We start from the raw sequence: 17,405 nt of genomic DNA on the forward strand, positions 1-17,405 counted from the left end.
ATCCATAAGAAAATGATCAACATCATAACAGAAAAATGGACAAAGGATATGGACAAAATTCACAAAACCCAGAAATACCAAAGTTCACAAAAACCAGAAATACCTCTTATACATAAAAAGATGCTCAATTTCATTAAGAGCAAAGAATTTAAAATAATTAATAGCAAGTGCTAAGTGCCAGGTAATGTTCAAAGATCTTTACATACATTAACTCATTTAACCCCATGAAAACCACGAGGCAGACACTAATATTAACTTGATTTTAGAGGTGAGAAAGCAGGAATAGAAGAGTTAATAACTTGTCCAGTGTCACACAAGAAGTGGCACAGATGGGATTAGAATTCAGGAAATCTACCCTTACAGTATGTATTATTCTACCATTCAAACTATAAAGAAACACACCATTTTCTCCCATCTACTCAGCACCTTACTGGCAAAGGTTGGGGGAAACAGGCATTTTACTGATGGGATTTTAAACTGCTATGGTAGGGAGCAATCTGGTAATACTTAAAAAAAAAAAAAAGTACACACATGCTTTAAGCCAGGGATTGTATACATTATAGAAAAATAGTTGTAACGATAATGATGCAAACAATATACATCCATAAACAGTAGACTGGTAAAAATTACATCATGTGTGTAGAGAATAATGGAATATATGCAGCCATTAAAAAAAAAGAGAGCTTCTTATGTTATTGATCAGTAAGTTGTAGAACTCTGTGTCTACTATTTTGACTTTTAAAAAGAATGTAAAAATACTAAAAAAACAAATGCTGGAGTGGGTGTGGAAAAAAGGGAACCCTGCTACACTGTATGTGAGAATGCAAATTGGTATAACCATTATGGAGAACAATATGGAAGTTCCTTAAAAAACTTAGAAATACCATATGATCCAGCAACCCCACTCCTGGGCATGTACCTGGAGAAAATCATAATCCCAAAGGATACATGCACCCCAATGTTCATTGCAGCACCATTTACAACAGCCGAGGCACGGAAGCAATCTAAATGTCCATTGAAAAAGAAATGGATAAAGAAGACATGGAACAAATATTGTTGTTCAGCTGCTAAGTCGTGTCTGACTCTTTGCTACCCTAAGGACTGTAGCCCACCAGGCTCCTCTGTCCATGAGATTTTCAGGCAAGAATACTGGCATTAAAAAGAAAAAAAAAAAAAAAAAGAATATTGGAGTGGATTGCCATTTCCTTCTCCAGAGGATCTTCCTGACCAGGGATCGAACCTGGGTCTCCTGTGTGGCAGGCAGATTCTCTACCACTGACCTACTGAGAAGCTCAGCACATATATACAATGGAGTATGTGTCTGTGCTGGGTGTTAAGTTGCTTCAGTCATGTCTGACTCTGTGCGGCCCTATAGACCATAGCCCTCCAGGCTTCTCTGTCCACAGGATTCTCCAGGTAAGAATACTAGAGTAGGCTGCCATGTCCTTCTCCAAGGGACCTTCCCGACCCACGGATCGAACCCAGATCTCTTATTATGTCTCCTGCATTGGCAAGCAGGTTCTTTACCTCTAGCACCACCTGGGAAGCCCTACAATGGAATATTACTCAGCAATAAAAAAGAATGAAATAATGCCATTTGCAGCAACATGCATGGACCTAGAAATTATTATACTAAATAAGTCAGACAAAGAAAAACAAATATCACATGATATTACTAAGCTGTGGAATCTACTTACAAAAAAAAAGATACAAATCAACTTATTTGCAAAAACCAGAAACATACTTACATATATTGAAAACAAACTTACCGTTACTAAAGGGGAAATGTAGGGGGAGGGATAAACCGAGAGCTTGTGATATACACACTACGATATAAAATCAACAAAGACCTACTGTATAACCCTACTCAAGATTCTGTGATGACCTACATGAAAAAAGAATCTAAAAAAGAATAAACATATGTATAACTGAATCATTTTGTTGCACACCTGAAACTACCATTGTAAATCATTTTAAATCTTTTTAAATCGTTGTAAACCTATTTAAAAAATAGAAAAAAAAAAAAACTAAAAATACTATAATTAAACTGCAGTTTTCACTGAGTATCAAGGTTTTGTTTTTTATGACTGAATTGCGTCTTTGCTGTTGCACACAGGCTTTCCCTAGTTGCAGCGAGCAGGAGTTCCTCTCTAGTTGCAGTGCATAGGCTTCTCATTGCAATGGCTTCTCTTGTTGCAAAGCATGGACTCTAGGCACCTGGACTTCCATAGTTGCAGGTCACAGGCTCTAGAGTGCTAGCTTATGGGCTTAGTTGCTCTGCAGCTTGTGGGATCTTCAGGGACCAGGGATAGAACCTATGTCCCCTGCACTGGCAGGCAGATTCTTAACCACTGAGTCATCAGGGAAGCCTCGAATATCTTTTTCTTTTTTTAAATGAAATTTAAATTATTTACCCATTAATAAAAGGAGGAAAAGGAAAATATGAGCAAATCTACTACTTCTGTACATGATGCATTCTAAAACCATGCAAAAAGTCAAGGATTTCAATGCTAAGAACTGTTATTCCAAATATATTTTAAAGTTCCATTACATCTCACCTTTCAGAGAGAATTTTTTCCCCTCTAGAGACAATGTTCAACAGATAGTTTAAATATTTTGAATGTTCCTTCCATTACAGTTGACCACAAATCTACTGTGTACTATGTGGGAGTTATTCTTGTCACAACTGGCAAATTTCATGTTTTTTTTTTTTTAAAGGAAGACCTTTGGGCCTCTTATCACTAGTATTATCCTTTTTCATTTTTCAATTTTGTATGTAAAATGGTAACTTACAAAAAAGTGTATAAATCCTTTTGAAAATTTTGGCAGTATGATTCTTTCTTAGCATAGAATCTTACTGGTCTGTGTAACACGTAAAAACAAGCTTTTCTTTCTGAAGTGAGATTGGAAAATTCAGTAAACTGAATGCTGAAAATGTTTAAAGTAAGGAAGGCTGAGATTGACCACAATGGCCTTAAGTCAAGCACATGCCACAGAAATATTTAAGGAAGATAAATGTGCTTATTAAAGTTCGGTAAAGATACTGAGGACTGATATGAAATAAGTCAAAACATATGATTGTAAATTACTTACCATAAGAGCCTCGGCCAGCCATTTTATGAAATTGTTGCCAAGTGAGAGGACCTTGAACCCCCCAAGGCCTTACTGTTCTTTTTTTCTGAATAGCATCCTGAAGAACTGGCTGAAGCGATAGGAGCATTCGAAGTATATCTTGTGAGCACTGCACACTCACATCTACAATCATTAAAAAAAGAAGAATTGCTATTGTCAACACACAAAAAATTTCAAGATAATAAAGAAATCCATCTAGGAAAGTAAATTCAGCTCTACATCACCAAGATTAAGCATCTGCTTGTATAGAGTGCTATATTAAGTTCTATCTAAAATGATCTGAGAGTGCATGCTAAGTCACTTCAGTCATGTCTGACTCTTTGTGACCCTAAAAACTGTAGCCTGCCAGGCTCCTGTCCATGGGATTCTCTAGGCAGGAATTATGGACTAGGTTGCCATGCCCTCCTCCAGTGATCTTCCTGAACCAGGAATTGAACCCACGTCTCTTATGTCTCCTGCATTCACAGGCAGGTTCTTTATCACTAGAATTACCTATAGAGATGATTTTTCTAGGTATTTAAGACCAAGAAGAAACGTAATAAAACACTTATCATAACTTATCTTCATAAAGTCATTCATTAGCTCATTAACCGATTTATAAATTAATCAAATCAATTTCTTCCTTTTTGCATTTGATTGTCTTTGGTGCTCATAAGTACCTTAATAGAAAGAACACTACCTCATACAGAAATGGGTTATTAATTATCCACTTTATATACCTCTACTGTGGTAAAAGATCAGATAGATAACACTGGTTACAATGATTAAAGTTTAATTTGTGAAAAATAGTAAACTGTAACAATTCTAAAGTATATAATTTGCATGCTATGCTAAGTCACTTCAGTCATGTCCGACTCTGTGTGACCCCATAGACGGCAGCCACCAGGCTCCCCCGTCCCTGGGATTCTCCAGGCAAGAACACTGGAGTGGGTTGCCATTTCCTTCTCCAAATTTGCATAGTAACAGATAAACTTGTTCACACTGCTAGATAGTGTCATAATGCCCACACATACTTTATAAACCTAGACTTAAATACCCACACAATTTTTATAAACCTAGACTTAATAGATTTACAGATTATCAAATTATTATGATCTGCATTTCTGACCAACTATCAGAATGGATATGAAAGGTGATGCTCTTAAACATCAAATGGCTTTTTAAAAAACCATGAAATCTTGCTAATATAATTAATCTGTCCCTTGAGCATGGTTCAGTTTTATCATTAAATCTTGTCTGAGCACTCTGTTACATTAAATCATTCAAATTTAATTCATTATTATTATTGCCTAATTTATTATTTCTTGCTTTAATTCCCTATATCTATAAATAGTATACAGAATCAGAAATAATTTAATTTCAGATATATTGCTGAATAACTATTATACTTAATAAACTAGTATTATACATAGCAAAAATACTATTTAAAAGTGATAAGAGCTATCTGAAGTGGACTGATAATACACTAGTAAATAAAAAACAGGTTTTAAAACTGGAAGATATTTTACACAAACAGAACTGTGTATTGATATGTGTTTACATAAAATCTAGAAAAAGCTATCACTGGCTAAGGTTGTTTATCATAATCAAATGGGGAACTTTTATAAAACACATATACAGAGCTTACCCTGAGAAATTCTGAGGTGAGTAAAGTTCAGGAATTTACAGTTTGATTTTATTTTTTATTTGTTTTTCAATAATAGAACTATTTTATTAAACATATGAACGTACTTATTTTGTACAACACGCATTTCTTTCTTTCCTCTGCCGCAGGAAGCCAGCACTCTAGAACCCCATGTTTATAAAAACACACTTTGGCAGCTACTATGACAAGGTGAAAAAAGTGCAATTCCGAAAGTAACAACACATAACCAAAGTGGGGAACAAAAAAAGGCAGAGGTGAGTGGGCCCAGTGCTGCTCATCTTCTCTCAAGAGCAAACAATTTAAGAATAGAAACTCTTGAGCATTATTTAAGCAGTACTGCCCAACTCTCTTGGTAGCATCTCTTTCAATTCCATTTATCTTGATGTTGTAACTAACTAAACTGTTACTTCTTTAAGAAATTCTGCCCTAGTTTATATCCTTTTCAGTGGCCCATATCCCTTTGAGCTTCAAAAACACAGAAGTTGCTCAGTCGTGTCCAACTCTTTGCGACCCCATGAATTGTAGCCCACCAGGCTCCTCGGTCCATGGGATTTTCCAGGCATTGGAGTGGGTTGCCATTTCCTTCTCCATACAGTTTGATTTTAATTCAGAGAGATTCTCATTCGCAATCTTTCATTATTAAAAACATATAACAAAGACCTACTATGGTTCAGGAATTATGCTAGCTGCTGGGAATACTGTGAAATACATGCTTATTCATGTCTTCAGGGATCTTATAATCTTGTGGGGAAGAATGCATAAACAACAATATAACTGCCAGGTCTCAAAGCTGAAATCTGGTTGGAAAGCAATGGTTTTAGAATATATATTTTTAAGAGTGATCATGAAGAATAGATATTCTGTTGAGTAGAACAGAAATAAGCATCCAAAAATAAAACTTCATATTTACAGTCAATTGATTTTTGACAAAGGTGCCAGCACAATTCAATGTGAAAAGATAATCTTCTCAACAGATGGTTCTGGGTAACTTGATATTCATGTGCAAAAGAATAAAACTGAATCTCTTCCTTACATGATATATCAAAGTTAATTCAGAATGGATCACAGACGTAAATATAAGTGATAAAACAATAAAACTCATAGAAAAAAAAAACAGAAGTAAATTTTCATGACTCAGGATTAAAGTCTTTTTAGATATGGCACCAAAAGTACAAACCAAAAAGTACACAAGAGAGTAATACACTGAACTTCATCAAAATTAAAAACTCTTCTCCTTCAAATGATAGCATCAAGAAAGTGAAAAGACAAACCAGAGAAAAGGAGAAAATATGTGCAGATGTTAAGAAACTTATATCCATAAGATATAAAGAACACTCACAATTCAATAATGAAAAAACAAAACAACCTAATTTAAAAATGGGCAAAGGATCTGAAAAGACATTTCTCTAAAGAAAAAATACAAACAGGCAATAAACACATGAAAAGACATTCAGTATCATTAGTCATTAGGGAAATGCAAATCAAAACAATAATGAGATAATATTTCACAATCCTGTATGATGATGATGATGGTAATAATTACAAATGCATGAAGACAAGTGTTAATGAGAATGTGGAAAAAGTGGAACCCTCACACACTGCGATGGGGATGTAAAATGGAGCAGCTGCTTTAGAAAAGAGTCTGGCAATTTCTCAGAAAGTAAAACAAGAGTTATCAAGTTCACTCAAGACTAATAAAAATATATGTTTACATAAAAACTTGTACACAAATGTTCAATGTATCATTATATTCACATCAGCCAAAGAGGGGAAACAATCCAAATGCCCATCAACAGATGAATAGGTAAATAAAATGTGGTATATGCCTAAATAGAATATTATTTGGCAATAAAAATGAATTAAGTACTAACATATGCTACAACCTGGATGAACCCTGAAAAATTATGCTAAGAAAAAGAAGTCAATCACAAAAGACCATATAGTGTATAATATTATTTATATGGAGTATATAAGAGGCAAATCTACAAAGACAGAAAGTAGACTGATCATTGCCCAGTGCAAGGAGCGGGTGGTTGGAGGAAAACGGGAGTGATCGCTAATAACTACAGATTTTGGGGATGATGAAAATATCCTAAAACTGATTGTAGTGATGGCTACACAAGTCTGTGCTAACTAACCATTCAGTTGTTCACTTCAAATGGATGAACTGTATGATATGCCAAAGTTGCTTAAAGATGAGTGATCATGCAGTGGTGTAATGATGGGCCTGGGGCAATTTTTACTTCTATTTATCTATATTATTTAGATTAACTTTCTTTTCAGAAAGTATGTATTTTTTTATAATTAGAACAGAGCTCTTCCTGTTTTGAAAAAAATAAACATTGCCATTAAATTACAGACTCTTAATACCTTCTAACAAATATTTCAACACCTTGGACTTCTGGACATCTACTACATGCCAGGTACTATTTTAGGTATTTGGATATAACAAAACAGACAAAAATCATTTCTTGTACACAGAACTTGCACAGAGTGAACCTAATGGAGTGAGAGATAATATTTAATATACTATACAATATGTTTAGAAGGTAATAAGCAAACACTAGGGGGAGAAAGCAAAAGCAGCAGGATGGGGAAGATGAAGAGTGGTTTGCAATTTTACACTAAGATGATTTCTGACAAAAGTAAAGAGATAAGAGGGTTACTCATGTAAATACCTGGAAGAACAGTGTCCCAAGCAGAGGAAAACAATTGGGGCAAAGGTACTAATGTATTAAATCAGAGCTTGCTACTATTTAATGAAGCTGTTATAATTTAATGAAAAAGTACTCCATGATTGAAAATTTAGGTTTTATAGCATGTTTACATTGAAATTTTAAACTGAAATATAAAGATATTTCTTTTTTGTTTTGAATTATTTTCTCAATGTAAGTTCTTAGGATAAAATTCATCTTTATGGCTGCAAAGTTATCTGTTTATATCAATGTTTATTGTTATTAAAAAAAAGTGCTCATTAGGTAAACAACCCAGTATTTGTCACTTGTTGCTGTTGTTCAGTCGCTCAGTCATGTCCGACTCTTTGTAGCCCCATGGACTGCAGCACGCCAGGCTTCCCTGTCCTTCACGATCTCCCGGAGTTTGCTCAAACTCATGTCCATTGATTTAGTGATGCCATCCAACCATCTCATCCTCTGTCACCCCCTTCACCTCCTGCCTTCAATCTTTCTCAGCATCAGGGTCTTTTCCAATGAGTCAGCTCTTTGTATCAGGTGGCGAAAGTACTGGAGCTTCAGCATCAGTCCTTCCAATTAATACTTACAGTTAATTTACTTCAGGACTGACTGATTAGATCTCCTTGCTGTTCAAGAGACTCACAACAGTCTTCTCCAGCACCACCATTCAAAAGCATCAGTTCTTCAGCACTCAGCCTTCTTTACGGTCAAACTTTCACATGCATACATGACTACTAGAAAAAACCATACCTTTGATTATATGGACTTTTGTCAACAAAGTGGTATTCTGCTTTTTAATACGCTGTCTAGGTTGGTCATAGCTTGTCTTCCAAGGAGCAAGTGTCTTTTAATTCCATGGTTGCAATAATCATCTAGAGATTTTGGAGCCCAAGAAAATAGTCTGTCACGGTTTCCCCATCTATTTGCCATGAAGTGAGGGGACCGAATGCCATGATCTTCGTTTTTTGAATGTTGTGTTTTAAGCCAGCAAACTCTCCTCTATCACCTTCATCAAGAGGCTCTTTAGTTCCTCCTTCACTTTCTGCCATAAGGGTGGTGTCATCTGCTTATCTGAGACTGATAGTTCTCCCAGCAATCTTGATTTCAGCTTGTGTTTCACCCAGCCTGGGATTTTGCATGATGTACTCTGCATATATTTCTGTTTCTACTTTATTGACTATGCCAAAGCCTTTGACAGTGTGGATCACAATAAACTGTGGAAAATTCTGAAAGAGATTAGAGTACAAGACTACCTGACCTGCCTCTTGAGAAACCTGTATGTAGGTCAGGAAGCAACAGTTAGAACTGGACATGGAACAACAGACTGGTTCCAAATACGGAAAGGAGTACGTCAAGGCTGTATACTGTCACCCTGTGTATTTAACTTATATGCAGAGTACATCATGAGAAACGCTGGACTGGAGGAAGCACAGGCTGGAATCAAGATTGCCAGGAGAAATAATACCTCAGATATGCAGATGACACCACTCTTATGGCAGAAAGTGAAGAAGTAGTAAAGAGCTTCTTGATGAAGGTGAAGAGAGTGAAAAAGTTGGCTTAAAGCTAAACATTCAGAAAACAAAGATCATGGCATCTGGTCCCATCACTTCATGATAAATAGATGGGCAACAGTGGAAACCGTGGCTGACTTTATTTTTTGGCGCTCCAACACCACTGCAGATGGTGATTGTAGCCATGAAATTAAAAGACATGTACTCCTTGGAAGCAAAGTTATGACCAACCTAGACAGCATATTGAAAAGCAGACATTACTTTGCCAACAAAGGTCTGTCTAGTCAAGGCTATGGTTTTTCCAGTGGTCATGTATGGATGTGAGAGTTGGACTATAAAGAAAGCTGAGCACCAAATAATTGATGCTTTTGAACTGCGGTGTTAGAGAAGACTCTTGAGAGTCCCTTGGACTCCAAGGAGATCTAACCAGTCCATCCTAAAGGAAATCAGTCCTGAACATTCATTGAAGGACTGATGCTGAAGCTGAAACTCCAATATTTTGGCCACCTGATGTAAAGAGCTGACCCATTGGAAAAGACCCTGATGCTGGGAAAGATTGAGGGCAGGAGGAGAAGGGGACGACAGAGGATGAGATGGCTGGATGGCATCACCAACTCAATGTATATGGGTTTGGGTAAACTCTGGGAGTTGGTGATGGACAGGGAGGCCTGGCATGCTGTGGTTCATGGGGTCGCAAAGAGTCGGACATGACTGAGCGAATGAACTGAACTCGGCATATAAGTTAAACAAGCAGGGTGACAATATATAGCCTTGACGTACTCCTTTCCCAATTTGGAACCAGTCTGTTGTTCCGTGTCCAATTCTAAACTGTTGCTTCTTGACTTGCACACAGGTTTCTCAGGAGGCAGGTAAGGTAGTCTGGTATTCCCATCTCTTGAAGAATTTTCCAGTTTGTTGTGATCCACACAGTCAAAGGCTTTAGTGTAGTCAATGAAGCAGATGTTTTTCTGGAATTCTCTTGCTTTTTCTATGATCCCGCGGATGTTGGTAATTTGATCTCTGGTCCTCTGCCTTTGCTAAATCCAGCTTGTACATGTGGAAGTTCTCGGTTCATGTACTGTTGAAGCCTAGCTTAAAAGATTTTGAGCATTACCTTGCATTTTCTATTGCTTGGCAAATAAGTGCTTTTTTCTTTTTTTGAGGTATAACTGACATAATATTAGTTTCAGGTGTACAAAATGATGATGCATATGTATTGCAAAATGATCACCACAGTAAGTCCAGCTAACATCCACCACCAAATACAGCTGTAAATTTTTTTTTCTTGTGATGAGACCCTTCATCAAAAGAAGATGAGTTGGTTCTTAAAAACAAATAGTAAAACAAAATACCACTAATGCTACTCTTGCTATTATTACTACTGTTACTACTACAAATATCTGAATTCTTATTTTGTGCCAAGCATTCTATTTTATATGGTCTCTGTTTATTTGTATTAGCTCATTTGATTCTCTTAACATTGTATGAGGTAAATACTATCACTGACTATTTCCAGATACTGAGACAGAGATGAAATAATTTGCCCAAGGTCATAGATTATAGTGATGGAGCCACATTTCAAACCCAAGTAGTCAGTTCCATGGCCTATGTTCTTAATTACTACTTTAAAAATCTATGTATTAAATCTGTATCTATATGTACATTAAATCCACCCCTATAGATTTTTAAAAATAAATCTATGACATTTATTTATACTTCTTTAAAAATTTGATCCTTGAGTATAGTGAGTTTGATGAACCATCAAACTAGATCATGAACAAAATTTAACCACTGGTTCATGCACAGCCCTATCTTATTCACACATTTTCTTTAATGATAATATTATGAACAACTATGATCTCACAGACCAAGAAGTAAAGCTGAGGGATATGATTCTATCCCTCAGCTTTTAAGAATTAACTACTATCCTGAATTCTAGCTGCATCTGAAAAATACATTTAGTTTTGCCTGTTTTACACTATAAAAAAAAAAAAAAATCTCATATAAAATCTTCTGGGACTTGATTCCTCTCCCTCCCCTCATTACTTCTAGTAAGACTCATCTATTATAATAGTTTTATTCATTTTCAGAGCTTATGTAAGATTCCCTCTGTACTGTTATATCTTAATTATTATCCATTCTCTTGTCAATGGGCATTTAGAGTATTTTCATCTCAAACTTTTACTGCAGTTTTAGTAACAGACTTTAGTTTACTTACAGATTCCAAGCAGTCTATAAGTAATTTAAATATAGGATATCTTCCTATCTTCCAGAATACCAAGCACATTGTTTTGCACATGTGTCAAAAAATGACTGATTAGCAAATGACATAAGGGACTAAATCAGAGTTATTAAATGGCACCTATCACCTAAGAATATAAATTCTTAACAAAAACACATGAAAGACAGCTAGAAGATAGGTAGGTTTCAGGAAAGACTAACTTCCTGTGTAATTACCAAAAGTGGTATACTGACACACCATTTTAAAAGTATGAATCTCCTAGTGGCTACATCTGGGGAAAAAAAGAAAAAAAAAAACACCTTATTGCTAACTTTAATAATGGCAGCTTATACAAATTCATTACTTAACTGTGTGATAAGTATTATGTTAAGCAACTCAAATGGATTAACTCGATAACTACATATAAATATTTGATATCAATGATCATTCTGTCTTTCAAACATTTCCTATACTTGGCTTCCAGTATACCATACTTCCTTGGTTTTCTTCCTACCTCCTTAATTTCCTACTCTGGACCCTCCTCTTCTTCCCCCTCTCTAAATGTGAGTCCTACCCTTAGACTTCTCTACCTACAGTCACTCTCTAGGCTGTCCCATGCAGCTCCACAGTCTAAAACACTGACAGGGGCCATGTAGGTGTCACATGCTCAGTCATGTCCCAATCCTTTGAGACTCCACGGAGGAGGGGTTGCGACCCCCTAACGGGCTCCTCTGTCCATGGAATTTTCCAGGCATGAATACTAGAGTGGCTTGCAATTTCCTTCTCCAAGGGATCTTCCCAATCCAGGGACTGAACCCACATCTCTTATGTCTCCTGCATTGCAGGTAGATTCTTTACCCACTGAGCTATCACTGGGAAGCCCCAAAACACTGCTAACACACTCACAAATTTTTTAATCTCTAGCCCCAACCACTCCTCTCAATTTAAAACTTGTATTTCCAAATATGCATTTGGATAAGTAAGGATCATCTTACTTCTTTGCTCAAAGCTGTCCAAGTCATCTCGGAATAAACCATAAAGGCCACAGTTAAACATGGTCCATAAGACTCCACATGACAGTGGTGCTCAGCCATCTCTTAGACTTCCACCTGCTACCAGTCCCCCCATCACCCAACTCAATCCAACAACAGTGCCTCTTTCCTGTGTCTCAAACATTAAGCACATTACTCATGGTCTTTGCACTGTCTGAAAACACTTCTCTCGTTTAGCCACACAGCTTACACTCCCCCACTCTAGGTCTTTGCTCAAATGCTGTCCCTCAGTAATATCTTCTCTAAACATACCTCTAAAGTAACACATTTCTGTCCTGTCTTTTTCTACTTCTTTCCCTGCTTCTCCTTCAAAGCAGTTGTCACTATCTGATACCATATAATTACTTTCATTTAAATTTGTTATTTTGAGTCTTATAGGCTCAGAAAGGGCAGGAAATACGTTTGCTTTAATATTGTAGTTTATAAAAGAACAGTCCCTGGCATATACTAGTTGCTCAATAAATATTTAATGAGTGAAAGAATCCTGAACAAAGCAGACAACCAACAATTTTCTGCTAATTAACATGTGCAAAGTACCTTTTATACTCCTACACAAGTACATAATTACAGATTTATAATAACCATACTTTTGTTGCTGAAATTAAACTAAACTACTCGGAAGTCCTTCCTTTAAAAGTGTCATTCTTGAAGGAGTTTTAAGTGCAAATTTAAGTGTCTCTATCAGCTAAATGGGAAACTGTCTTTCTTACCTTTTCTTAAGAAAGAAAAGTCATACAACTAAAACACAATAGAGAGAAAAACTACTTCATTAGCATACTTACCATTTCTTTTGGACCAGGGGTGTAAGCATGAACTTTTCACAAGTGCTTCATCAACTTTGCCTCCTGACATGTTATCCATGAACTGACGCCCATGTTCTAATGCAAGGTAGCAGTCATTGCAACAGTCCCGCTCTTCAACACGTACCCAATTGTTAGTTACACCAATTTTGGGAAAGGGATCTTGGTCTGCAGCTCCGAAAGGTGAAAATAAATTAGTGCACTGATCTTGTAGCAATAGTATCAATTCATCAGGCAATTTTTCGGATTCCTTTAGTCCTCCATTAACATGTTCAGCAGAAGTGGCCCTGAGAGCTTCAAAACGTTTTTCTGCTTCTTTGCCACATTCTGTGTTGCGTCCTATGATATCTAGTTCATCTTCTAGAAATAATCCTGAATTGTTGCCAAACTTCCTGTTCATGACAGCACTGAAGCCACAAGTACACCTATACTGTGCTTCCTGTGTTGGATCTGGAATGTAAACTCCAACATCGGCACCCTTGATATTCATGTTGCAAACACAGATACAGCAACTATCAAAGTTACAGTCTTTAAACAAATTCATAACTGATTCTGAAAGAATGAGGTTTACATAAAGACTGTGTGCTTCAGGGATGGAAGGAACAGTTGCAGGTTCAACAGAATTAAGGGGTCTGCAGGTGGATGGGGTGGAGGCTGGTGAATATAAGTCTGAATTTTCATATTTGACTGAACCTTGAGCGCTAGCCGGTCCACCAGCTCCACGAGGAGTCCTTGGAGTCCTTGGGGTCCTTGGAGTTGGAAACCTAGGGGTAGACGGAGAAGGAAGAATTCCTGCTCCACTGTTACTAGGAGGTGCACTGCTAGGAGGCATCCCAAAGGAAGTATGAGTCTGAGGTGTATAAGCAGGGCCATATTCTTGATCCATAGTACTTCCATCACTAGCGTCATCAGGGGAAAAGAAAATAAAAAAACATACATAAAGGAACATATTAGTAATGTGAAATACAACTAAAAATGTCCCAAATATTTCTCAGTAACACTGAAAATTATGAAAACACAATTGGTTCAAAAATTGTTAAGTACAATTAAAATATATGTTTGGTTAATATATCCACTCCAGGTGATTGTTGTGTGGTGAAATCCAACTAATTAGTTCTATGATAAATACAATTTGTATACATTGTTCCACATCTATATATCCATGATTACTATCTCTACAGTTCTTGTACTAGAAATACTCATACTTCATCGATTCTAAGACGCCATTAATTGTTTAAAAAAAAAACCCTGATTTTAGAGATCTTTATGGGTAGAAAAGGACAGTGGCAATTTTAAGATGTTACCAATTATAAGACACCCCAATTTCAGAGATACTTAAATATAAAAAGTGTGTGAAATATGGCAAATATACAAATAAGTCTGATTAGAATTTTAGACCAAAACAAAAGATGCTTCCAAATACTAAGTTTTCTCATCTTTTGTGTTCCAATACTTTACTTTAACAGTACCAAACACCATTAGCAGCTATTAATCAGAAGATAATTTTTAAAAATTTTCAAAAACCAGTATCTTTTTCCAGATGCCAATATATTAGGTGTTAATTATTAAAAAAAAATTAAAGCTACACAAGTATTCATATTCTATATCAATAATATAAATTTAAATCATACCCCTCTTTGATGAATGGCATTGTAGGCCCTGAAGAAAGCAATTCTAACTTTCCAACAGTCCAGCTCTGACGGTAAATACACTCTTCTGGCAATTTGATAGGAGGCAGACACTGGCTTGGTAGAGTTTTTAGAGGTGCAAACATGGAACATCCCACTAGAACCTGACAATTTTCAGGCTTATACACATAAGAAAAATCCTATAATATAAAAACATCATTTTCAGCATCTTGTCTTTCAAGGGGAAAAAACAAAGTAACTCTAACCTTTTTCCCTTTTTCAAACAGAATAATAAAATGTAAATATAATTCTACTCTTTCATTATGAAAGGATTTTTGAATATAGCAGTAAACCAATTCTATATAAAATATAGAAGTGAATTATTTTTCTAGAAAAATAAAATACTTACTTTAATTTCAGAAGGTTTTGGGCTACAGAATCCTTCATCAACCTCAATTTTGAACTGTGCTCCAATACCAGAACTATTTCCTTCTAGAACAGTTCCTCCAGGTGTTGTATCCATACTACCATATTCTTTATTATTCATATTCATTGGGGAAAATCCCATAATATGTTGTTCCAATGATGGTGGTGTAGGATACATTTTATGAAGATCTGCAGTACCTATATTTAATAAAACACACATTTTAACATAAGACTAAAAAGAAGTTATTTTGTGTATAAAAGAAAGGGATGGGAAACATTATTGAGATTAAAAGTTTGCAGATATATCTGGAATACAGATTTGGTAAGCTTACTTATGCAAGATAATGGGTCCAGATTTCCTGTCTTTGATTCCTTGCAGCTGGATTTATCATCTGATCCATTCGCCGATTTTTTAGATCCAGGCTATTAAAAAAACACACACACACACATACATACGTATTTCTCTGAAATTTAAATCCAGTGTGATCAAGATAGTAATCATTTGTATGTAACTTGAAAGTAGAGCCCATTTGTGTCGCAGCCAAATATCTACTAGATGCAATTTAAAGACATAAAAAAACTTTAGGTATCAATAATCCAGATTAGTTTCTCTAATGATTATAACAATACTCCAAATTAACAGAGAGGAAAAAGTTCCTTCATAAAAACAACCATTACTTTCAAAACACATTAAAACCTATTAAAATAACAAAAAAATAGTAAGAAAACTTACAGAATTTGGGAACTGCCTCTTAGTAAAAGATACTTATAAAGCATCTGTCTCTTTAAACAAAAGACATTAAAGATTCCTATATAATCAATAACCTCTCCAAATTCCTTTTACATTTTTATCTTTCCTAATAATCTTCTTGCCCCTACAAATATACTACAAAAGATTAAACTAAGCAAAACTCCAGAAAGGTCTTGTACGACAAAGCAACAGTATCCCTAACTAAAGGCAAATTTTAATACACTGAACAAAACAAGTCTTAAAATCTCCAATCAGTCATCAGTGTTGTTAGAGCTGACAATCTGGTTCCTAAAACAAAGTGGCTAACAGGATACAAGGAACCAAACTGTCAGCTCTAACAACACTGACACATCAACAGCAGCAGGGAGAAAGTACAAAAGTATGAGTATTCAGGGACTGTCGTTTAGTCTCTAAGTCATGTCCGACTCTTTGCGACTGCATGGACTGCAGCCTGCCAGGTTCTCTATTCATAGGGTTTCCCATGCAAGAATACTGGAGGGGGCTGTCATTTCCTTCTCTAGGGGATCTTCCCGACCCAGGGATCAAACCCATGTCTCCTGAATTGGCAGGCAGATTCTTTACTGCTGAGCCACCAGGGAAGCCCTGTTTTCAGGCATATATTTACCTAAAATACACTACATTGTGGGATGTGGAGTAGAAGTTTATGTATAGTGATCCCTGCATTATATCACTTAATTGAAGAGACCAAATGTACAATAGAAGTCTCCAAGCTACCTTTATACAGATGAAAAAGGAATTCCCTTTTATAATGCAATACTCGATTCATTAATTTCTCAGAGATTTCACATTCTGAGTGATAGTCGCTCAGTCATGTCTGACTCTTGGCGACCCCATGGACTGTAGCCTGCCAGGCTTTGTCCATGGAATTCTCCAGGCAAGAATACTGGAGTGGGTTGCCATTTCACATTCTAGGGACTCTCATTTTAAGCTTTAATTTCTTGTATCTTCACCTTTCTCTGCAAATGGGTGTTAAAGATTAAATATTACTTTTTCTTCGTCTTTCACTACTATAGTATATAGATGTCTTATAATAATGACTGTGGTACCAAACAGAGAAGGCAATGGCACCCCACTTTCACTACCAAGGGCCTGGGTTCAATCCCTGGTTGAGGAACCAAGATCCTGCAAGCACCACAGTGGAGCAAAAAAAAAACCACCACCACCTGAAACATGAGGTTAAAAAAAGGATACCAATTATAGAAATTTTATTTCAAAACATTTCCTATTGTTCAGGGCTAAAACATAAAATTCAAGTCACATATCACTTCTAAAGAAAAACTTTTATAAAATCAAGGAAAATAAATTATAATTGTAATCATTAATAAGGATACTTACTGTCAGTTCATCTTCATCAGAATTAAAAAGATTATCAAGGTCAGTATAAGAGACAGCCAGGTCTGAGTCATAAATCAAACTGGTTGATGGAGGTCGGGCATGACCAGCAGGGCGGGGAGCATCTACATATGGCAATTAGAAAAACAAAATAAAAAATTCTACTACTGACCAAGTAAGTATTATTCTATTT

At 36.1% G+C, this 17,405-nt stretch overlaps 1 protein-coding gene across 2 annotated transcripts in view; it reads right to left on the bottom strand.

Moving 5' to 3' along the window:
• Positions 1-17,405, bottom strand: part of MED13 (mediator complex subunit 13) — a 96,547-nt gene that overhangs the window by 21,988 nt on the left and 57,154 nt on the right. For both annotated transcript variants that reach the window (XM_086360560.1, XM_086360561.1), the window contains 6 exons: positions 17,216-17,337; positions 15,441-15,531; positions 15,092-15,306; positions 14,686-14,882; positions 13,037-13,953; positions 3,094-3,255 (listed from right to left, as the gene is read on the bottom strand). In XM_086360560.1, coding sequence (XP_086216686.1) covers positions 3,094-3,255; positions 13,037-13,953; positions 14,686-14,882; positions 15,092-15,306; positions 15,441-15,531; positions 17,216-17,337 — 1,704 coding nt within the window. The remainder of the gene's footprint in view (positions 1-3,093; positions 3,256-13,036; positions 13,954-14,685; positions 14,883-15,091; positions 15,307-15,440; positions 15,532-17,215; positions 17,338-17,405) is intronic.

Source organism: Bos grunniens, chromosome 19 (assembly GCF_055505025.1).
Source record: "Bos grunniens cultivar Pamir isolate PY7600 chromosome 19, Bosgru_T2T1.0, whole genome shotgun sequence".
NCBI classification, from domain to species: domain Eukaryota; kingdom Metazoa; phylum Chordata; class Mammalia; order Artiodactyla; family Bovidae; genus Bos; species Bos grunniens.